The sequence below is a fragment of the Narcine bancroftii genome, chromosome 3 (genome assembly GCF_036971445.1).
Source record: "Narcine bancroftii isolate sNarBan1 chromosome 3, sNarBan1.hap1, whole genome shotgun sequence".
Taxonomy (NCBI): domain Eukaryota; kingdom Metazoa; phylum Chordata; class Chondrichthyes; order Torpediniformes; family Narcinidae; genus Narcine; species Narcine bancroftii.
Window position 1 is genome coordinate 336,640,303 of NC_091471.1, and position 24,814 is coordinate 336,665,116.

The 24,814-nt window shown below is 39.4% G+C and overlaps 1 protein-coding gene across 1 annotated transcript in view; it reads left to right on the forward strand.

The window, feature by feature from the left end:
* cacna1g (calcium channel, voltage-dependent, T type, alpha 1G subunit) overlaps positions 1 to 24,814 on the forward strand; it is a 341,612-nt gene that overhangs the window by 163,662 nt on the left and 153,136 nt on the right. Inside the window, exons 20-22 of the mRNA XM_069923288.1 lie at positions 29 to 97; positions 19,225 to 19,318; positions 22,763 to 22,950. Of these exons, the coding sequence (XP_069779389.1) occupies positions 29 to 97; positions 19,225 to 19,318; positions 22,763 to 22,950 (351 nt within the window). The remainder of the gene's footprint in view (positions 1 to 28; positions 98 to 19,224; positions 19,319 to 22,762; positions 22,951 to 24,814) is intronic.

Below are 24,814 nucleotides of genomic sequence, written 5' to 3' on the forward strand. Positions count from 1 at the left end.
TATCGACACCATGTTTGTTTCACTTCAGGAAGTCCCGAAGAGGGAGGATGCGAGTGGGCAGTTAAGCTGTATTCAGCTGCCTGTCGACTCGTCTGGGGTACGTAACTATTCACCATGAATTCACAGCTGAGACACTTCTAAAATGTAACAGCAGAGAGTCAGAAAAGAATTGGCAGCTTTTGAACTATTCTTAAAGAAAAGTATCATGTTTGTCTGATTTTTTTTTCTTGCATATGATCCCTTAACTGATCTGATAGAAATTTTCTATTATAATTTCATCCAACTCTGGAGCCAGACAAGAATTCAATTTCAGGATTGAACAAAAACCTTTGTTTTCATTTGGATGGACTGAAGAGCCAAATAAGTTTTCATTTTAACTTGTGGTATGAATTTTATTATAAAATATAATTATTCATGATGTTATGTTTTTGCAAGTAGCATTTCAGTACTCACTGTGATGACCACCATAAGGATAAATGACCATCAGAACTGGTTTAGTGGATTAAACAGGATTTGGTTGATTACATTTGAGGTCATATTGCATTAACTTGATGTCAAAAGTTAATTTGAATGAAGTTATTTGGACACGTGAGGTGCAGGAATTTGTTTTTGTTGGTGAATCAAGGGTGTCGAACCTTAATTCCACAGCCAGGCCATTTAGACTGGGAGGAAAAGGAAAGAAATGTTTAGGACAAGAGAGTAAATGTTCAGAATTCTCTCCCTGCACAAAACTCTGTGATTTCTGAGACAATTGGATGTATTCAAGATTTAGATGAGCAGAAGTGTTGAGTCAGAGTAATGAAGATGGTTTAGACAGGAAGAGAGACAGAATGGAAGTAACAAATCAACCATGCTCTAATTGAATGCAGCAGGATCTTCTGTGGTGCTCATCTAGCCATTGTTTTGACAGTGGAAAGAATGGAATCTGAAATGGGTCAAGTTATTCCAAGTGAATAGGGTATGTGGCTGGATTATATTCAATGTTGTTTCACCTGCAGAATGCCAGGCAGTCCATAAAATAACAAGAGCCGAATTCGCAGCTGATTTGTGATGAGTTACATTTTCACTCTTATCCAATCATCTGTGGTCTTGATCACTTGGGTAGGTGGGACATAATAGGCAAGAATGATGATTACTGCATGAACATCATGAAGGAGTTTGAAAAGGAGTAGAATATGTTTCTATGTTGGGGTAATCCAAAACAAGAGGCCATTAATACAATAGCAAAGCAATTCAGGAGAAAAGTGTTTATCATAAGACTGGAGAAAAAGTGAGAATCATGACCTGATTGAGTAGCTGAGATGAATAGTGCAGATGCAATTAAAAGAAAGATCTATACACACAGGAAGGGAAGGTTATAATAATGTGGTTATTGAAGTTGGGAGAGGCAAAACTAATTTGCAGCATAAACACCTTCAAACGCTCAAATAAATACACAGAGTACTGGAGATGCTCTGTGAATCAGACAGCTTCTGTGGAGAGAGAAGTTGAGATAACTTCCAGCTTGATGACTTTTCATTGAAACTGCAAAGACCAATTTGGCAAATCAGATCCTATTTATTGTCATGTAATATCAAGCGAAAGTCCCTTTAGTCTGCCATAAGGCAACAAAAGATTTGCCATTGGCACTACCTGGCACTCCTTACAGTCAGAGAAAGAGTCACTGAGTGTCCATGGATTCGCCTCCAGCTGTCCTGCTGACTTTTTAAAAAAACTTTATCTATTCGTTCAAAACACAAATAATATATGACATATACAGCAATTAAACATGAACGTGAAGATTTTTTTTCTATATATATCTAGAAAAAAAAGAAAAGCACCCCCTCCCTTCAGCCAACTCTCCTAAGAAGAGCCATAAAAAAAGAAAAAAAAATGAATATAAAAAAATAAATATACATATTAAAATCTAATCAATATAAATTGAAATGTAAATATTCTGAGTGTAACAGCCACTTATTAATAAAAAAATTATAATTATCATGTGAAACATACATAATTTTTCCATTATTAAACAATATTTCATCCATTATGCCATCTATTAATATCAATCATATTTGTATCTTTCCACATACTAGCAATACATTTTTTTGCTACAGATAAAGCTAAATATACAAAAGCAAGTTGGAACTTATCTAATCCCAAACCTTTCAAAGGTTGCAAACTACCCAATAAAAATACTGTTGGATCTAAAACTATTTTAATCTTATACAGATATTCTAAAAATGATTGAATTTTCTTCCAAAAAGATTGTATATGTATACATGACCAAACAGCATGAAGAAAAGTTCCAACCTTATCACCACATCTAAAACACAAATCTGCTTCATTAAAAGCATATTTTTTAAATTTTTCAGGTGTCAATATAATTGATGTAAAAAGTTGTAATTAATCATTCCATTTATCAATCTAGTTACACGATCATAACAGATATCTAACCAATCCTCTTCAGAAAAAATAAAACCAATATCCGCTTCCCATTTAATTTTAGATCTATCCCAACCCTTTTTAACTATACCATCCTGTAATATTTGATACGTAAAATATAATATAACCCTTTTCTGGTACCTTCATAAGAAAAGTCTCAAATTTAGTCATTTTAGGTAAAATCATATCTCTACCAAACATACATTTTACCAAAGATTGAATTTGATAATAAAGAAATAAAGAATTCTTATCAATACTAAAATCTTCCCACATCTGATTAAAAGATAAAAACTTACCCTCTTTAAAACAATCTCCCAAATTTTTCACACCTTTAAATCTCCAATGCAATAAACTTTGATTATGTCATTATCTGCATTTGGAGCATAAATATTAAGTAAAGTCCAAAATTCACTAAAAATCTTACAATTCAATTTAAGAATACATCCTGCCTTTTCCTCCATTGATTGTAATTCAAAAGATAAATTTTTATGTATCAAAATTGCTACACCTTTAGCTCTAGAATTAAATGAAGAAGAATATACATGCCCAACCCAGTCCCTTTTTAATTTCATGCTTTCCTTCACATTCAAATGTGTTTCTTATAAAAAGGCAGTATCAATTTTAATTATCTTAATATACGCCAAGACTCGCTTACGTTTAATCAGACTATTTAATCCTCAAACATTAAAAGTAGCAAATCTCAACTTTGACATATGTACTATTATTACTAAGTACCAATAATATCTTTATATAGAAACTCAAATCAATGTATATAGGTCCTCCAATAAAAAAATCACAAATTAAAAACTAAAAAAAATTAAAAATAAAAATAAAAAATAATAAAGAAAAAAAAAGAAAATCCGCCCCCCCCCCCCCACCGAAAAAAACCTACCAAAAGGTAGTAATCCCCTAAACAAAATTTGGGTGTGGGTCACCCACCAGTGGCTGATGACTAGTAAAGAATTTAGTGCACATCTCTCCCTCCCCAGCCAGTCAATAACATCAAAATCTCATAATAACAAAAGAAAAAAATAGAATAAAAAAAATTCTTCTTTTCATCCAGAAGATTCCAATCTCGAAGATCCCATTTCAGAAGGAGGTAAACTCTTTCCATTCCCGTTTTTCCCATCTCTGCCATTTCTTCCATTTCCAGAGCAACCAGATTTTTCTTTAGGAAATAATGGTGGACTATGTCTTTGTCCTCTTATATCTGGCAATGAATCAGCAAAAATCATTGCTTCACAATCAGTTTCAAAAAACCGAAATTGATAAGTCTCCATAAAACACCTTCAACACTGCAGGGTGCTGTAGACTTATAACCTTTACGCCACAAAACTTCTTTAACTGGATTGAATCTACGTTGATGTTGAATGACCTCTTGACTCAGATCAGGATAAAAAAAGACTCTGCTATTCTGAATCAATAATGGGGTTTGTCGTTGTCTCGCATTTTGTACTGCAAGTCGAAGTATTGCTTCTCTATCCAAATAACTCAGACATCGAATTATTACTAGTCTCGGGAGTTGACCAGCTGAGGGTATTCTTCTTAAAGCACTATGGGCTCTTTCCAGTGCCAAACCCCCAGAGAAAAATTCTTGCCCTAATATTTGCGGAATCCAGTCTTTAAAAAAAATGAAGAGGATCTTGTCCTTCTATACCTTCTGGCAAACCAACAATTTTCACATTATTCCTTCTGCTTTGATTTTCCATATAATCAATTTTTCTTTCTAGTTCCTTCTCACGTTCTCCTAATTCTATGATTGATTTTTCCACCTTCAATACTTTTTCTGTGTTAGAAGTCACTTGTTGTTTACAGTCCAAAAAAGCAGTCTGAATTTTTAAAAATTCTTCATAAGATACATCCACACGTGCCTTCATACCAGCGTTCATTTGAACCATTTCATTCATTTGAGATGTCAACAAATCCATTCCAGGTTTTATAACAGCTTGAATACCTGCCTTCAATTGTGATTCAGTAAAGCTCAGCTCTGCTCTCTCTGACATAGTGGCAGAACAAGGTAACTGCAGCTCCTGCTGCAATTCAACAAAAGGCATTTTAAAAGATTTATTGTGGGTCTGGACTCCCAGCAACGGCATCCTGACTTCTTCAGGGAGTCGCCGCTGGTCTCCCCCCCCCACCCACCCCCCCGCATCTTGTTGTCTTCTCATCCTTTTGCGAAGAAAAATGACTTCTTCAGATTGTAATGCTGCCTGATGCATTTCCTTTTCAGCCTCCACAGGTGATCCTTAGGATTTAGGCAATGAAGAAATTGAGCCTGGGGCTGCTTCAAGTCGTCTAGGCCCCAAATCTTCAGCACTTCGAAATGTATTTTCTTTTGAACTTGAGATTTAGTCTTTTTACCATTAGTGGCCATAATAATTCCTTAATACTTTAAACTAAAATTTAAAAAATTTAAACTTGGAAACAAAGGGTTAAAAAAACAGGTATTTAAAAGTCTGGCCAGAGAGGTCGAGATTGCATGTCTAGACTCTACGCCATCTTGCCACGCCCCCCTCTCCTGCTGACTCTGAAGCTACACAAGACTTAAGTTCAGACAAATCACCAGATGCACTCCTCCAACACAATGAGGAACCCTTCAGCACCCAGGGCCTTTTGGAAGTCCTTCTTACAATCAGCACCCTCTCAAATCCCGATTCCAATACTTGGTTCTCATGAACCAGTTTCCAGCACCCCACAGCCTGGTGTGAGTCCTTTGACCTCAAGTCGCCAGTAGCTCGCCAACAGCTCGCTAACTGTGTGTCCTTCAGCAACAGAGCCCCTCACTGGTCCGCCTCCCTGGTCACCATCCTCAGGTTTGTCTCCTCTGCTTCTTTTTCCTAATGGGGGATGTTATCCCCATTATTAGTGCCCTGCACCAGTCTGTTGTTCTCTCAGAGTCAACAACTCCTCATGCTGTTGGCAAACAACTTGGGGTCAGACCCCACAGCCACAGTATTTCAAATAAAGCACCATTGGTTCATTTCAATGTGATATGCAGTGATTTGCCTTTCTCAAGATTGTCAACAATTGTGTTTCTTCATTTTTTTTGTCTTCTCTTCATGGAAAGGTTTCTTTGGCCTTTGTTTTGAAACAAAGTGCTAACCACTCTGACTGGGCTAATTCTATCAGATGTAATCCTATGTTAATAGAAGCTATCATATCAATGATTGCAATCACAACTTGGCTAGATGAAATTCCATACAGATGCCCGTACAACTTGTGAGGTAGAATTCAGAATACCTTTGTGAACATGTGGTCATGCCATGCTTGTTTTCTACTGGGAAGTGATCAACTGTTCATTAGCCACATCACAAAAAGTCAGGCTTAGTCACTGACAGAACTATATCTTATTTTATCACCGGTTCTATAAACATTCAAGGCTACTGTTTCTTTGGAATCTTTGGATTCTCTTCGATCAGATTAAAATATCAACTGTTGCAATCCTGGTATATGTCTAGGAGCAGCTTGTTGTGATTGAAAGATGGAAGCATTTTTAAAAATATTTTTATTGTTTTTAATAAAGAACATACAAACAATAAAGGTACAATTCAATAAGTTGATGTGGACAGTCACACAAACTAAATAAGACATTTCATTTCACGTTAACATACATAAATTGTAAATCATAACCATAATTCATATTCTAAATAGTATATACATTTTTGGAAAAGAAAAGCCTCTAATAATGCAAAAAAAAAGAAAGAAGAAAATAGTAAAGGAGAAAAACTCAAACCGCTGCCTAGCTGCATTGCCAGATGCTAATGAATGACTGGTAGTAAAAGAAAAATGAAGGTTAAAAAAAAAAGAACGTAAAGGGCTTTGGAAAGATACGTCAGACAATTTAATTACATTGAAGAAAAATTATAAAGTAAAATAGTGAGTCATAAATGACCCCCGTCTGGAATCATGTATCTGAATTATTAATTGAATTTCAAATCTTTTCTATATTCAATGATGTCCCGCAACCACTGACCATGAGTAGGTGGGGCAGCATCCTTCCATTTAAGTAAAATCGCTCGCCTCACCGAAAGAGAGGCAAAAGGAATGGTGTGACTCTGAGCCAGGGATAAAGAAGAATCATTCCCTCCCGTTGCACTGAAAAGGACCACCAAAGATTTCAGTGTTAAAACCACATTGAAGATTTCTGATAGTGTATGGAAAACCTCTCTCCAGTATTTTTCTAGACTAGGACAATCCAGAACTTATGAATTAATGACCCTTCTCCACTCATACACTTGTCACACCAAGGAGTCATATTGGAATAAAAGCGAGACAATTTAGCCATAGACAAATGTGCTCTATGTACCACTTTGAATTGTAATAGACAATGCCGAGCACATAACAAAGAGCTATTAACCAACTTAAGAATTATGTCCCAATCCACATCCGATATAGTCAAATTTAAATTCTGTTCCCAAGCATCTTTGATTTTAACTAACAAAGTCTGATATAAACATAACAATTTCTTGTAAATAACAGATATTAAACCTTTTCAAGAAGGCATTAAACTTAAAAACTCCTACAAAACTTGATTCAGACTCTTGGAAAATTAGAAACGTGGTTCAAGAAAATGCAGGACTTAAATTGCAGCATTTTGAATCTTGGCATGGTTTCCATGGAAGTTGTGACATTAGGCAATTCAGACTTCTTTCTGCAATTTATCAGTATTTGGATTTCCACTCCTTCTTTTGCAAAACAAAAGTCTTTTTCCAATGGGACAATGCAACTTGGCAGGAATGTATCAATAAATAAGCTTGGAATGTCTCTGTAGGTTTCCAAAGATTTATCTTTGGTTCCCTGAGGAAAAGAGATGTGATCATTCTTCCCCATTCTATGCTGATAACACCAAACTCCCCTTTATGTTATTGGACAGTGTGTCTAATATCTTGTGACACATGGGAAAGTAAAGCAATTTTCTTTATCATAACCATAATTTCAGCTACTTTGAAATTATTCTAACCAATTTGGCTCAATCATGGACTCAGCCCTTATTTGTGGGCCACAGTATTCGCCAGCCTGCCTGGAGATATGATTTGAAGGAGCACATGAACAGAAATTGTAAAGCCAAAGCAGAGCATGTTCCGAGTGAGAAGTGGGCCTCTGGCACCGTGAGACTGAATTCCCATCCCAGAATCCACTGACTGTCTTGGAGACCTCAAGGTCTGATGGTCAGAGGCATTTAAAATCTATTCAGATCGATGTAACTAGCTTAAGAAAATTAAACTAATTTCACCTGATTATAAACCAACTTTAAATAATAATTAATTGAGCCCAATAGCTCAAGCACTTACTTGTACACTGGCCTAAGACAGAGATTGATAGGTTCTTGATTAGCCAGGGCATCCGAGGGGCTGAATGGCCTATTTCTGCACCTTTGTATTATGGACATGACCTTTGTACACAGAGATGCTGATGGCAGTCACATGACTGGTGCCGTTATTCATGCACTCTTTCAATCTGAGGGTCATCCATATCTAAAAAGAACTGTCAAGGGAAGCTGCAGAAAATTCAGGCATTGAATTATAGGGAAAGATTAAAAAGGTTAGGTCTTTATTCCTTGGAGCACAGAAAATGAGGGGAAAGTTGATAGAGGTTTACAAAATTATGAGGGGTATAGACAGAGTAAATGCGAATAGGCTCTTTCCACTTAGATTTGGAGAGGAAAATATGAGCGGACATTACTTTAGGGTGAAAGGTTTAGGGGTAACTCTTCACTCAGAGACTGATGGGAGTTTGGAACAAGCTGCCATCTGACATGGTTAAATGCAGGCTCACTCTCAAGTGTTAAGAATAAATTGGATAGATACATGGATGAGAGAGGTCTGGAGGGTTATGGAATTGGTGCAGGTCAGTGCAACTGGCGGAATGATGTTTTGGCACAGACTGGAAGGGCCGAATGCACTGCTTTCTGTGCTATGATTTTCTATGGTACAATTATAATGCATCAAAATATACTTCGGCAGATATATGGATGGAAAGGGTATGGAGCAAATGCAGACACATGGGATGAGAAAAGAATGCCACCTTGGTCAACGTGAACAAGTTGGGCTGAAGGGCCTGTTCAGTGTTCTTCTTAACCCTAACTCTGTGAGCAGGCTTCCCTGACATAAAGCTGAGAGATTAGATGCCACACCCTTGCTCCATTCCTGCGCTCAATGGCAGGTCCAATGCCAGTGGATAAGGTTAACTCTTCTGGCATCGGAGATCCAGTTCTCCTCAGGCGACGTCTCTGACAGAGCATGTGCTGCAGTCCGAGGCCTGTCGAAGTCTGAATGGCTGATGGTTCCCTGTGAAATTGCCAGCAATCAGCCTGCTCAATTAGACTAATTACTCAATTAGTAAATCAGTCTCACTGAAGTGCAATGCACTAGGTGCTTTTAAACTGCAGCACCTGGGTAGCCCTCCTGGGACCCAGGTGCGATTAGTGGGGCAAAGGTGCTCCAGCACCTTTTAAGCTGAGGGGGGAATAGCCCCAGTAAATCGCCAACCCAGAAATTTAAGGGGGGTCCCACCCCGTGATGATGCGGTAAGTGACGCGTCACCCAAACTAGTCTCCCCCATCCCCCCACCAGCTGTCAGTCTCCCCCACCATCAATCGCACTCCCCCAACCCACAGCACCTGACCCCTCTGCCTCCACAGCAGCTGACACCTTGTCCCCCCCTCCGCGACATCGATCTCTCCCCCCATGGCAGCAACCTCTTACCCCCCCCCCCCCATTTTTCCACCTCAGGCCCTGGCAGTGGCCTTCTCTTCCCCCCCCCCCCCCCCGATCACTGAAGACACTTCAGCCGGGGTTTCCCTGTGACGTCAGCACAGGAGTAACCGGATCGGACATTTTACTTGTTCTGGCCACCAGTCAAAACATCCTGAGTCAGTTTAGCCGGGTTCCCTGACTATCTCCGAGGTAGGGCAGGGACCTGGTTCACTTTGGACAATGCTGACCGGGTCGGACCCTTTCAAACTGCTTTGAAAGTTGCCCGGTTAACCCCATTTTACAAGGCAGTTTGAAAACACCTTCTGTTAATACCTTATTACATCATAAATTTCCACCAGTGATGATCTGGCTCAACTCTGCAAGGAACTGAATCACCTCACCCACCCTTTTGTCATCTCTAAGATTGACTTCTCTGGGCTGTCTGCCATTATTCTCCTTCCTTATACTCACAGTAGCGCCCATAATATTTGGGACAAAGACATTTTATTTCCTTTCTTTGCCCCTGTGCCCCACAGTTTTACATCTGTAATCAAACAATTCATACGTGATTAAAGTGCCCATTCCAGATTTTATTCAAGGGTATATGTGTACATTTTAGTTTGACCATGTAGGAATTACAACACTTTTATACATAGACCCCTCATGGGGTGGCACGGTTGGTGTCGTGGTTAGCTCTACGCTGTTACAGCACCAGCGATCAAGACTGGGGTTCGAATCCCACGCTGTCTGTAAGGAGCTTGTACATTCTCCCCCTGTCTGCGTGGGTTTTTTCCTTGGGGGGGGCCCCAGTTTCCTCCCACTATTCGAAACATATTGGGAGTTGTATGTTAATTGAGCGTAATTAGGGCAGCATGGATACATGAGCCTAAATGGCCTGTTACTGTGCAGTTCTATCTACATTTAAAAGTTTCAGGGCACCATAGTATTTAGGAAACAGCAATGGTATGTATATTAAAGTAGTCATGTTTAGTACGTTGTTGCATATCCCTTGTATGTAATGACTGGTTGAAGTCTGTGATTCCTACACATCACCAGGTGCTGAGTATCTTCTCAGGTGATGCTCTGCCAGGCCTTCACTGCAGCCATCTTCAGCTCCTGCTTGTTTCAGGGGCTTATCCCCTTAGGGTTTCTCTTCAACACATGGAAGGCATGCTCAAATGGGTTTAGATCAGGTGGCTGATGTGGCCATTCAAGAATTTTCCAGTTTTTAGTGTTGAAAAACTCTTTTGTTGATTTAGTAGTAGGTTTGGGATCATTGTCTTGCTGTAGGATGAGGTTCTGTCCAATGAGTTTGGAGGCATTTGCTCAAACAAGCAGATAAGATGTTTCTATACACCTCAGAATTCATTTTACAAATGCTATCAGCGGTTACATCATCAATGAAGATAAGTGCACCAGTACCTGTGGCAGTCACACACGCCCAGGCCATAACACCCCCACCACCATGTTTCACAGATGAGGTGATATTCTTGATCTTGGGCAGTTCCTTTACATCTCCACACTTAGCTCTTGCCATCACTCTGATGCAGGTTAACCTTGATCTCATCTATCCACGAGACCTTTTTCCAGAATTCTGCATGCTCTTTTAAATGCTTCTTGGAAAATTATAATTTGACCATCCTGTTTCTGTGGCGAACTAAAGGTTTGCAACTTGCAGTGTAGCCTCCGTATTTCTGTTCATGAAGTCTTCTGTGGACAGTCGTCATTGACCCATCCGCACCTGCCTCCTGAAGAGTGTTTCTGATCTGTCAGCCAGGCGTTTGGGGATTTTTCTTCTGCATGATGGGAATTCTTCTGTTATCAGCAGTGGAGGGATTCCATGGCCGACCAGTCCCTTTACGATTACTGAGCTCACCAGTACGCTCTTTCTTCTTAAAGATGTTCCAAACTGTTGATTTTGGTCATCCTAAGGTTTGGGCAATGTCTCTTACTGTTTTAATCTTGTTTTTCAGCCTCATAACGGCTTCTTTTACTTTCACTGGCACAACTCTGGTCCTCGTGTTGAAAAATGGCAACTGCAGCCTCCAAAGGTGATCAAAAGCTTAGAAGCAAACCTAGCTCTCTTATACCAGCACCAATGAAGCAATTAAGCATACCCGACTAATCATGAACACCTGTGAAGCCTCATGTCCCAAACATTATGGTACCCTGAAATGGAGGAACTATGTATAAAAAATGCTGTGATTTCTACTTGGTCAAACCAGAATTCACACAAGTAACATTGAATAAAATCTGGAACGTGCACTTCAATCACATGTGAATTGTTTGATTACCAATGTAAAATTGTGGAGCACAGAGGCAAATAAAGGAAGAATGTGCTTTTGTCTCAAACATTGTGAAGGGCACTCTATCTTTAAGCAGAAAATTTTGACCACTTCAGATATTCAATCCTGCACATGATATCCAGCAATAATTTATCTTCCACCTTTCTGAACCACATAACCTCTCCATTTCCTAATGCTTTAGTAGTAAAATGTGCTTCAGTCCCTTCAGTGTCTTGTCACTGCCTCTCTCTATCTCCTCCAACTTTATCAAGTCCTTAATCTCTATTGAGCTGTGTACTTTCTGCCTTTTCACCTTTTTTAAGATCCTTCTTAAACCTCAAAAAGATGACCACATTTAAGTTTCATCCTAGTACAGGTATCTCCTTCTTTGGCTCAGTGCCCACTTGTGTGGATTGTTCCGCTAAGAAGCGACCTGATGTAATTTTGCACAAGGAAAGGCTTTGTAAGCATAGATTTGCAGAGGATTTCATATTGGTATGACACGGGGAGATAAAATAAACACGAGCTGAAAGGAAGTAAATGAGTCCTGAGAAGCAACTTATGAAATAGCTGATTAAGACAGCTATTAGAACAGTGGTCTTCTCTATCAGTTAGCTATTTTGTTCCCAATCTTTTGAATCTGATGCCACACTTCCATGATCCCTCCAGATTTCTTGCCCCCGTCACAGCATCAATATTATCAGGCGGCTTGTCCAAAATTCAGTTCTGGTTATGAGCCTACCTTTTAATTTTTAATTTAAACATACAGCGCAGTAACAGGCCATTTCAGCCCACAAGTCCATGCTGCCCAATTAACCTACACTACCCCCCCCCCCCACCTCCGAATGCACTCATAGGCTGAGGTGGCCTGTTACCATGCAGTATGTCTAAATTAAAAATTAAAAGGTTGGCCACCTCTGCCTTGTACTCTTTAAATGTCCACAGAGCATACATTGAACTATTTTTTTCCAGCCAGCATTCTGTCAGAGATAAGCCTTTCAATTCTTAGTAATTACTGCAAGAAACAATGTAATCACTTTAGCAGTGGTTCTCAACCTTCTTCCCACTCACGTACCACTTTAAGTGATCCCTATGCCATCTGATTGCATAAGGTGGGAAGGGAAGGTTGAGAACCATTGCTCTAGACCCAATTGTCACTGAAATATTTTGCTTGAGAAAAAATGTCATTAGCCCATTTCCTTTGGAGTTATGAAACCGTGCACATAACGAGTCAATTAGGGATGATTAAAATGGGTTTTCAACCTTTTTCTTTCCACCCACATTCCATCTTAAGCAATCCCTTACTAATCACAGAGCACTGATGGCATAGGGAATACTTAAAGTGGTGTGTGAGTGGAAAGAAAAAGGTTGAGAACCACTGGTCTCGAGAGATTTTATTCTTTTCACTAATAGGTAGGATCTATGGTAAAAAAATCATCTTTGAAACTTATCATTTAACCAAACATGCCACCATATCAAGTAGTCAGCACTGCTCTCAAGATGGCACTGTGAAGATGGTCATGAACAAAATTCAGTCTGACAAACATCCTTGACTCATTTCCATGTGTTAATAAGACATTTCAGCTGTGCTTGCACTCTCCAATCCTGCTGGTTCACCCGATAAATAAAAAGAGATGAGAGAATGGTTTATATTTATATTTATATATATATGCTGAAATTAACTGTCCATGCAATTGCACAAATAGCTATGAAACAAAAATGATTTTTAAAATCATGGGTGCGCATATGGCAAGACTAGAAGAAGCTGCAGTTGTGTCCAATCTAAAGTAGAGTGTTTAGGAAGGAAAGGCATCAGGAAGGATTTTGGATTTGTCCCATGCATTCATCCAGCCCCATCATTACTCACCACTTGCTGTGGTATTCTTGCCAGTTTTTAGTTCCACACCATTGAGGAAATTCTCAGTGACAAATAGGAATTAATCTTCTATTAATAGGTCTACATTTCACAGAGAACCCAGAACTTTATGGATGGTACTCTCATTGTAGTTTTGTCTCTTGACCACGTTGGCTCACCTACATTTCACCCATGCATTGCAGAAAGAATAGAAAGAAATACAAAACATTGAACTCCACTCTATGTAATCAGAAATGTGTTCACCTCAGTTGTCAGAATTGAAAAGTATTCTTTTCTATATTCTAGTGCAGCAGGATTCAATCAGTCAGAGTTAAGGGCAAAGTTAAAAACCTTGGCATGAAGTTCAGATGTATAATATTTTTATTTCACACAAATCGTATGGAAATAGGTTTTTTACTCGAGTTGAATGCAAATGCACTATTTTCTGATTGAGAAATTGTACTTGCACTGATTATCCATTCTCAGCATCAGATGAATATGGAACGATGGTGTTTCCCATGCAATGCTCTTTTGGGATGCTCCAAGTGAAATTAGTGTATGTGGACCCAAAAAGTAACTCAACCCAACTCCGATTTAATTGTATTGAGGGGCAGAAGTATAATTCGAAGCAGGTCTTCCTGAGTGGGATTAAGCCTGGCTTTGAAGTTCTCACTCAGGTTGATCTCTTCCAGCTAATTATTTTCCCCTATTTGTTTGGTCCAACGTCATGGCCTCTTCGCCTCTTACTACTGATGCCCCCCCCTTCCCAAACCTCTTCCAACCCACAGAACAATTGCTCTGACTCCAAGCCCAAATTACCTCAACAAGTCTCACAACTCTACCAACTACTAATTGCAGATCCTTTCTCTCTGAATGCCAATCATAGAAGATGCAACAGCATGCAACAGGCCTTTTAGCCCAACTCATCCATGCTGACCTAGTTGGGATTCTGGGCAATTCCAACTTGCCTGCATTCTATCCATATCCTTCTAAACCCTTTCTGTCCATAGATCCATCCAAATATCTTTTGAACATCGTGATTGTCCATATTTCTAAAGCTTTCTCTGCCAGCTTGTTGGGGATACGGATTATCCTCAGCATGAACAAGTTCTCCTTCAGCTCCGCTTAAACCACTCCCCTCTTACCTTAAGTCAATGATTTTCAAACTTTTTTCTTCCACTTACATACCTTTTTAAGCAATCTCTATGCCTTAGGTGCTCTGTTGTTAGTAAGGGATTACTTAAGGAGGTATGTGAGTGGAAAGAAATAGTTTGAAAACTGGTTTAATCATAACTAATTGACTCGTTATGTACATGGTTTCATAACTCCAAAGGAAATAGACCAATAACAATTTTTCTCGCAAAATATTTCAGTAACAATTAGATCTAGAGCAGTGGGTCTCAACCTTCCCACTCACATTGCCACCTTAAGATATCCCTTACTAATCACAGAGCACCTATTGCATAGGGATTACTTAAGGTGGTACAGTATGTGAGTGGAAAGGAAAAAGCTTGAAAACCACTGCCTTAAATTAATACCCTCTCCAGGGCCCCACAATTTAACAAGTAAGTTCTACCTTGGTTTAAATGCGTCAGGTCAGCATCATGAACCTCCGAGCATTAATTACAAATCCCTGACACCAGTCCTTAGAATTTCACCCTCCCCTTTACTCTCAGCCCCTCTCACCTATGATCCCTGATGGACACAGCAATTGTCTTGATTGTTTTCCTTCTCACAATCTGCACTGGTAAGGTATACAGGAGAGTCCTTACTAAAGATGATCAATAGTGCCTGTTATTTTGTGGACCCTGCAGCTAATAAAGAACTTCTAGGCCAGTGAGGGTTTTGGTTAAAATGCAAGTGTCCTCATGACCATAGGGAATGTTGATTCTCTTCTTCCTGTTTCTGGTCAAATGTGGCTTCTATCTGTTGTGCCTTTGTCCCACTTCCACTTAACCACAGCACACTTCTGTCACTCTTCTCATATTTCCCGTGCATTCACCAAACCTTTCAGAATATCATGGAACGAAACATAGAAGATAGTTTACCTAGCATTAACTAAAATGTTCTTTCATTAAACCCTTTTTTTCTCAGAAAGTCAAGGTGGGACAAGAACCTCAGGTAAATCATGTAGACCTGGTAAATTTCTTGCTTGTTTACCAACTACATTTAGGTAGTAGTTTGTTAAGTATTTCAAGGGCTAGCATGTTTCTACACTGGTTATAGCGAGACATTGCACTGTTGGGTTAAGGTGGCTATCATAGTTTGTTTTGCTGCTCTATTCTGTGGTCGCTTCTCCCAATGTGTGTAAGAGTCTAAAGTCCTTTTACTTCCTTACTTGTTGTCACATTTGGATCATGAAAGGGCAAAGATCGCAATATCCTCAGTTTTCTAAGAAGTACAAGCATTGATGCAACAATTATTGCAACAAGCTGTCAGCAGCCTCAGTTGTTTCATTGATTGCTGAAAGAGTTCCAGTTTAATTAAGCCAAAAGCCAGGGCTCACAGCTGAAGCACTAGCGAGAGTTCATAGCTCTTGCTTGGATCATGCCTTATGAAAAGAGTATTGGGAAGAGGGAGCAGCAAAAGTAAAGTGTAGCTCTGCAGATATGTAAATAAATCTTGCCAAAGCAGGCGATCATAAATGAGCTGTAGTGCTTGTTATATTACACAATACTGTAGCCCAAAACCCCAAATGGTTGAATTTGGCTGTTTTTGGCCCAGAATCTTCGACATTTTGGTTTCAATGGTTCTAGTCTCTTGTGGAAAGTGGTGCTTATGCAGAAGAGCTCCTATATTGTGCATGCTGTCTGCATCCTGCTATACTAAAGATTTGGACCTGATCACCTTTAAAATCATATGTAGATAATTAGATTTTAAATAAATTTAATTGCACGCACTTTCTATGCCTATCATTCTTAATGATTTAGTGAATGGGTTGATGAGTTAGTTACCAAGAACAGAGATTGGGAATCTGGAAGATGCAATAGTATGAAAGCTGTGTGTGCTTTTAAATAAGTTATTCTGCCACAAACTTTCTTATGGATAATTTAAAAACTGCAATGGAAAGAAAATAATATAATGCTAAAGATGTCTATTTATTTAATATAAAAGACTCCATGCAATATAATTGGATGCAAGGTGACTATAAACCTGAAACCGCCCATTATCCTCCAAAATGCACTCATCGCATTGTCAAATCCGAAGACATGAAAAATCCATCCTTTGTTTTATTAATGAATACAGGAACAAGCCAATATTTTATTTTCCAATGTATAGAACTCAGTTAATTTAGTAAACTTTATGACATATTTGGATACATGGCAGAATCCAACCATATTTAACAGCAACATCCTTTTCCCCTGTCACAACTGTCCAGCGCCATCTAGATTATACCTTGTTTGCGTGGTTCAGTTGATAGCATTCATTCCTGAGTTGGAAAATTGCAGCTTCTATCTTGCCACTACCCTTCAAGCACAAAAAATATACATTACCAGCAGAATGTTACAGTAAATGGCAGCACATCCCTTCAGATGCCATGTTGTCCTGAAGCCTCTTTTGCCACTCTGAATGTAAAGAGTCTCATGGCACTCATGAAATGGAATAAGCTCTCTCAATAGTTATCTCTCAGTCAAAGTCTCTATAGCAGACAAGATCATTATATTTAATACAAACATGCTGTGTGCACATTTCGACAGCTTTGTTATTGATGTGACAATAGATCTTCAATTACCATAAAGTGGTTTGGGATGGCACAAGATTATGAAAACTGCTTTATATATTCAAGTCGTTCTTTTCTTTCTTGCTTATTATTAACTGAGCAGTGAGCAGGGAAACTCTTGCCACAATGAACTGAGTTCTGTCCTGATTTTTTTTAAAACTTTATTTATTGAAAAATTATTGCTAAACATACAGAATACACTTCACAACAAAATTTTTTATATATTATATAAAAAGAAAAAAAAGTTTTGAAAAGAAAAGAAACCCCCTCCCCACCCCTTCAGCCTACTCTCTTAAGGAGAGCCAAAGAGATATATAAAGAAAAACTAAAAATAAATCAAGGTACATCTAAATGCATATATTCCAAATATAATGAAGACTTATTAACAAAAAAAGAATAATTATCATGCAAAACATATGTAATTTTTTCCATAACAATGCAAGCTTTCATTTCATTATGCCATCGCATTATATTAATCACTGTATTATCCTTCCATGTATTTGCTATACATTTTCGAGCTACAGACAACGTTAAGTATACAAATGCAATTTGGAATTTATCCAGCCCCAATCCCTTTAAAGGAATCACATAACCCAATAAAAAAACAGATGGATCTAATGGTAACTTAAACTAATACAATTTTTCCAAAATTAACTTAATTTCTTCCCAAAATGGTTGTGCATACATACAGGACCAAACAGCATGTAAAAAAGTTCCAACACCCATACCACATCTAAAACAGGAATCTGAATTACTAAAGCCATATTTTTTCAATTTCTCAGGAGTTAAATATAACTGATGCAAAAAGTTATAATTAACCATTCCATATCATACATTCGTCAATCTAGTAACACTGTGTCATGACACATATCCATCCAGTAGTCTTCAGGAAAAAATTTTTTCTTTTTATATCATATATAAAAAATTTTGTTGTGAAGTATATTCTGTATGTTTACCAATAATTTTTCTATTTTCCTATTTAAGCTTAGATTTCTCCTATTCCGACTTGTCCATATTATCTTGTAATACTTGATACATAACAGAAATACTGTTCCTGATTTCTAAGGCAAGAGAGCTTTGCATAAACATTTTTTTAAAAAATCACAAATGCTGCAATGTTTCCAGAAGTTCTTGGCACTGCCACTGGTGCCCTGGATGGTGGTTTTCAACTACGCTGCCGGCTGGGAATTTCCTCAGGTTGGAGATGCTGCTATTTATTTTATTTTGTAATCCACCCTGGTAGCAGTTGTAGTTGCAGAAGGCTTAGTTTGACATGGGAGGAGGTTAAAGTGAAGCAGCACAAGTATTGCAACTGAGCAACTGGATGCTGAGATGGAAGGAAAGGTATGAGAAGCGGATACTGTCCAGGGTTGGTCAACCTTTGAATTTTGAATTTAGACCTGCAGTATGGTCACAGGCCATGTTGACCCACGAGTCCATACCACCCAACTAGTCTACACCCCCAGCGCCCTGCTGTAGATCTAAATTTAAAATTAAAAAGGTTGGCCACCGCTGATGGTGATCAAGATGGACTCAAGAACTTCTAAGTGAATTGGAAATAGGAACATCATTAACATTAGTAAGAATATTTTACCATTAATATTATGGAAGTCTTTTAGTCAATCACAGTCTTGCTCTCAGAGGGTAATCTGCAGCCCATGATAAACAATGTTTCAAGCACAGATAATGGAGTTCAAAAACGTACAGTACGACAGATTACAAAAGTCAGCAAGAACCAACTAGGATGAAGATGGCAATTGCAAAAACCAGTGAGAGACGATTTATTTCATTCTCTCACAAGATGTGCTTTTTATGGCCCGGGTCGCTGGTGATGTGACAACCGAGCCATAAACCATAGCTCACTGGTCCATTAGGGTTGTGACATTTTGTCAGCCAGAAGGGATGTGGCCAGTATGAGGAAAAACCTTAACACTTTTTAATAGTGTTCCTATCTTGAGGATAACAAGGAGCACTACTTGCTGCATGGGCTACTCACTTGAAGCATGCTGTATTAATTGTTGCATGGCTAAAATTAAAATAAATTTCAAATCAAATTATGACTTATGGTATCTTTCAAAGACATTTCTCTGTAATTAAGGTAAGGATCACAATATTTTATTTCCATTTGCTTCAAGATTTTTATAGCTCTCGATCAGTGATAGAAATGTCAGGGGATTGTGCCTGAAAATTGTGTGCACCAATTTTGTGTGCATAACTTCTGTTTCTAATTCACTTTCACTCAAGGGAGAGGTCTCCAAGTCAGACTCAGAAGCTGACTTTTATTGTCAGAGCCTGGACGATGACAGCGGAAGCAAAAAGGATCTTCCAAACACTGCATGTGAGTTCAACTACAAAAAAAATTTTAGATGTAGATTAAAAATTGTGTATACCCTTTGAGCATATCAAGCATTTGCTGTACAAATTGACATATTATTAACAGAATCAGTTTAAAAGATAATGCTTCAAAGTGGGGGGGGGGGTTTAAATTACAACATTGCAGATCTCTTCAGCTGATGTCTTAAATTGGACTTGTAATCCTACTTGAGGTTTAGATCCTTGAAACATCTACCTACGTTTACTTTACTTGCAGAGATCACATATTTCCTGTCCCAGAAAATTTGAATGCTTGACCTCAGAAATATTGGACTTTATATGAACTTAAGATATTGATCCTTTGATTTATAGATGTGCTCCAGACCAAATCACACCAACTCACTTGAATATTTTCCCCAGATGTTGCCCAGCAGAAGCCATGATCTAGTCAGTCCGTCTGACGTGGCCAATACCACCACTCCAAGATCTCATGCACTCAGACCTATGCAATCCCTCTGTGTTTTACCATACTAATGTATCACTGGATGAGGGGTGGAGGTGATGAGAATAGTGTAGAAGATTGTCATAAGTTACAACAGGATATAGACACGATGCAGAGTTGGGCAGAAAAATGCCAGGTGGAGTTCCAACTGGAAAAGTATGAAGTGTTGACCTATCTTGAAGGCAGAGAATATAGTTGATGGTAGTGTGGAAGAAAAGAAGGACCTTTGGATCCAAATCCATAGAACTCTTATGGTTGTCATGCAAGTTGATAGGGTAGTTAAGAAGGCTTATGGTATGCTGGCTTTCATTAGTCAGGGGATTGAGTTAAAGAATCATGAGATGATGATGAAGCTCTGATTAGACCACACTTGAAATATTGTGTTGAGTTCATGTCACCTTATTACAGGTGCGACAGATTATAGATATGTTTTTGGGAGATAAATTGGGGCAGGTTTTTTCATGTTGGTCACATAGAAACACTTTAAATCAGATCTTATTTAAAATACTGGAGCTCTGCTCATGCTAGACAGGCAGGCTCCAAGAGCCTTTGCAAAAGCTTTGGAGAGTGCCCAAGAGACTACTAATGGATTGTTGTTTACAAAAAGGCAACAGATGAAAGAACTCGTCAGAGCCGCAGTCTGTCTGGAGTGGAACTTGCTGTTTTAAGAGGGTCATGTGATTTTGCAAGCAGAGAGAGAAAAACAGGCTTTTTTCTCTGAGATAGAGAGAGAGGGGGGATGCAGTTCTGCAGTTATACAGTCAGCAGCAACAGCTGGGACTGGAATAGGACAAGCTGGCAAGCTTGTGGAAAACTTCCATCTTGAAGTCAGGTTGTCCGTGTTTAGTTCAGGCTAGTCAAAGCCCCTGTGGTTCATACATGAGGAGAGGACTGGCTGCCTAATATTTCACATGAAATAAGAGAAACAAAAAGGAACTCTGTGGTTACCTGAAAGAAAGAGGTTATCAACTGGAAAACCCTGAAGGGGCAAGTTTCTTTGGTAAGACACTGAAGTGACTGGTTACAAGGAATCAGATGTGGGTGTCCAGTGAACAACAAATCTCTCTCTGAAAACCGACAAGAACCTTCCTGAGCAGTAACCATTTACCTTTCAAGCCTGGTGAACTTCATAAATGTTAAATTCTGTGCACAGTAAATTGCCTGCAACCAGTAAACATGGAGGAATGAGAAGTGAGATTGGACTGTGAATCAAATAACTTTTCTGAACTTACATACACGTGCCCTTAGAATTAGAAGGGGGTTAAGTTAGGTTAGTTAAGTTAATAGTAATATTAAGATTCTGTTTTCATGTTTAGAGATAATTAAAAGCAACTTTTGTTTAAGTAACCATTTGTCTTGGTGAATATCTATTACTGCTGGGTTTTGGGGTCCTCCGGAAGGATATGGAAGCTATTGGAGAGGTACAAGGGAGATTTACTAGGATATTAGAGATTGTATCTTATGAGGCAAGGTTAATAGAGCTAGGACTCTTCTCTTTGCTGCAAAGTATGAGAGGTAACTTAATAAAGGTCTAGAAGATTATGAGAGGCATAGATAACGTGGATAGCCAGCAACATTTTGCCAGGAAGAAAGTAGCAAATACCAGAAGAAATCTGTACAAGGTGCGGGGAGGAAAGTTTAGAGGAGACATCACAGGTAATTTTTGTTTCAGAGAGTAGTGGGTGCCTGGAATGCATGGCCAGGAGTGGCGGTGGAGGCGGGTACAGCAGGGGCTTTTTAAAGACTCTTAGGTAGGCACTCAGATACAAGAAAAATAGAGGGATATGTGTGATAGGGAGGGAAGGTTTACTTCATTGAGCAGGTGTATATAGATCAACACAACATCATGGCCAAAAGGCCTGCACTGTACTGTCATGTTCAAAATTCTATGCCTTGCCCAGAATAAAGCACCAAGGAAGAACTCTATGAAACTTCATGCCACCAAAGGAATATGACCTTGAGATAGTTTGCATGTCCATTGCTCATATTGTGCAAGCCATTATCCAATTCCAGATTGACAATCTCAGGGATTCTGCGATAGAGCATTTCCCCCTTTTGCCACACTTTAGCACCCACAACTGGCCAGTTGCTTAGATCTGAGCATTGAGTACTGCTTTGGAAGGGAGGCAGTGAAGAAAATCATGGGTGCATTGGTAGCATTTTCCTTCCCATTATGCCAGTGGATGAAAAATGATGGGCAAAGTAGTTGGACACTATTGCACTTAGGGCCTTCCCACTGGGAACATGAAGTGGGCTTGGAATTACAGGAGTGTCAGCCAGTCACCAGCTGCCTCACAGTACCTTATTACAATTGATTGGCCCATTCATTCCTCTTTCCCATGCATCACCTTCCCGCAGCCTGTTAGAATGCCCTTAGATATTTCATTGCCCAAGAGGATGGTTCTTGACTTTCAGTCAAATAATTTTTTTGTTATAGTTTTATCTCTAATAGCACCTCAGAAAAAATTTCTTGAATGCCACACACAAATATGCTGGAGAAACTCAGCAGGTCACACAGCGTCTCTAGGAAGTACTATGTGGTTTCTTCATCCATTTGGCTCCCAAGAATCTCAGGTACATACATTGCATTGACATTTGCTCCCTTAGAGTTTCTCCAGCACATGGTCTATTCCTCTTGACCCCAACATTGACACATTTTCTTGTTTAACTCCATTTTCTTAAATGCTTTGGATTTTCACCTGGTGTCTTCCAACTCCTTAGTACTTTAGAGATTAGAATGACAGTTAATCCCAGCACTTCTGGTGACTTGACAAAGTGTCTGCAAATAAGTCCTACTTTGTATCAGCTACACATCCTTTAAATCTTTATGAAATGATAACGTCACTTCTTTGCTTGTGACAAAACTGTTTGAAATGAATGCGACTGAGTGTGTGAAATTAGCGGTAACATATAATCGAACCCTGCAGCCTTTAACATTATTTTTTTCTCTCGCTCTCTCTACAACAGTGATGGCAGCAAATGGGCATTTGGATGTCAAGACCAGTCTGACCCCACCACTCATCATCCACACCAATGCAACTCCAATGCCAACACCAAAGGGAATGTTCTGTGGTGATTCCGTACATATGTACAGTGATTCTCGCAGAGGTAGCAATGTATCAATCGATCCCAATTATTATGACCAAAAGTCACCGGTAAGACCACCAGTATTTTCCTCAAAATAAATAGGTCATTTTTTTTTGGTTTCCTTGTCAATATTATTAGGAACATTGCATAAGTTTTAAGTTTATTTTTCACTTTAAACCTAGTGCAATGAGAAAGGTTCTTCTGAGAGCTGTCTCAACAGGTTAGCTCCAACATGCATCCACCCATATAGTCTTCTGGCTATCCATCCCATAAAATGATGATGGTTCCTTTCAGTCAGTTTGTGGGAAGGATAACCCACTCCTCAGAAAGGTAGAGCATGTGTGTGAATGGATTTTAGATGAGTAGGAGGGTTGCACAGGTCCAGACCTAGCCTCTCAACATCCCTTCCCAGATATAGCAGCATGGTGAGGTCCAAGATGGCTGGGGGAAATTCTGTTGTAGTAAATGTCCAGACCAAGCTTCGACGTAAGGGATGTCTTTTCTGCGCTTCATGCTTACAAGATGGCCATCGACCCTACGAGACAGTTTGTTTGCCCTTGATAGGCCTTGCTTTTCATCCTGAAGGGTGTCTAGCCACCCTCCGCACCAGGTGAGCCTGGTGGGGGAGCCGGTTTCATCGCCGACCACCCTACCATGCGACAGATAGTACTGGGTTACATGGTTCCAGCAGCACTCAGACAAGTGACCTGAATTGACCGTACAAAGTAGAAGGGTAAGAGTTCAATTGCAGAGTTAAAATAAGGAAAAATAATAATTATTACAAAACAATGGCAATATGGGAGCCCTGTGCAAATATTCATATAAACCACTGATACAACAATAAAATTAAACAGGAATAGGGCACGAAAAGTAAGGCAGCGTCTTTGGTTCATTAATTATTTAGGAATCTGATGGCAGTGGGGAAGAAACTGTCCCTGTGCCATTTAGTGCTCATCTTTAAGCTTTTTCCTGATGGTAGCCGAGTGAAGAAGGCCTGGGTGGCGGGCAGTCTTTGACAATAGAGGCTGATTTATTAAGACACTGCCTCTTATAGATGTCCTCGATGGAGTGCCTGAGATATCGCAGGCCGAGTTAACAACCCTCTGGAGTTTTTTCTTGTCCTGAGAGCTGGTGCCTCCATACCAGGCAGTGATGCAACCAGCCAGAATGCTCTCCACAGTACACCTGCAGAAGTTTTTGAGAGTGTTCGGTGACGTACTGAATCTCCTCAAGTACCTCACAAAGTATAGCCGCCGGCAAGCCTTCTTCATGATTGCATTGACATTGAGGCTCCAGGACCGATCCTCGGAGATGTTGACACCCAGGAATTTGAAGATCTCAACCCTCTCCACTACTGAGCCCTCGATGAGGACTGGGTTGCGTTCCCCTGACTTCCTCACCAATGATCTTGTCGGAAGGCCGCACAGGATTGAAGGGCTGAATAGTACTCCTGCTAAACTTCTTGTGGTTTTTTTTTTGTGCCTTTTTAACCACCTTATTAGTCTACTTGTGACTCTGTAGACACACCCAAAATCCATTTGTTCCTTCAGGCCACTTCCTCCTATCCTACAGAGCAGTCTGATAATGTTTGCTTTTTCTCAAAGGCTCTCATTCTCACCTCAGAGTAAGGACAAGATTTCAAAGCTCCAGATACTGAAGCCACATATTCTAAGCTGCTGGAAGGTTGGAAGAACCGTCTTTTGGATCCAGTGTTTAAGCAGTGCTACATCTGTCACTCAAGTGGACTACAAAGATTTCTTGGTACTATTCAGGAGAGCAAGGGTGGCTCTCTCCAGCATTTCCAGTACTTACCTCCAGAGCATATTACAGACAGATTGCTTCAGGCAAGCAGGTTGCTGTATTCAGATTTTCAGATTTCAGATTTTTTGTCAGAGAATATACATGACATCACATACAACCCACTAATTGGTA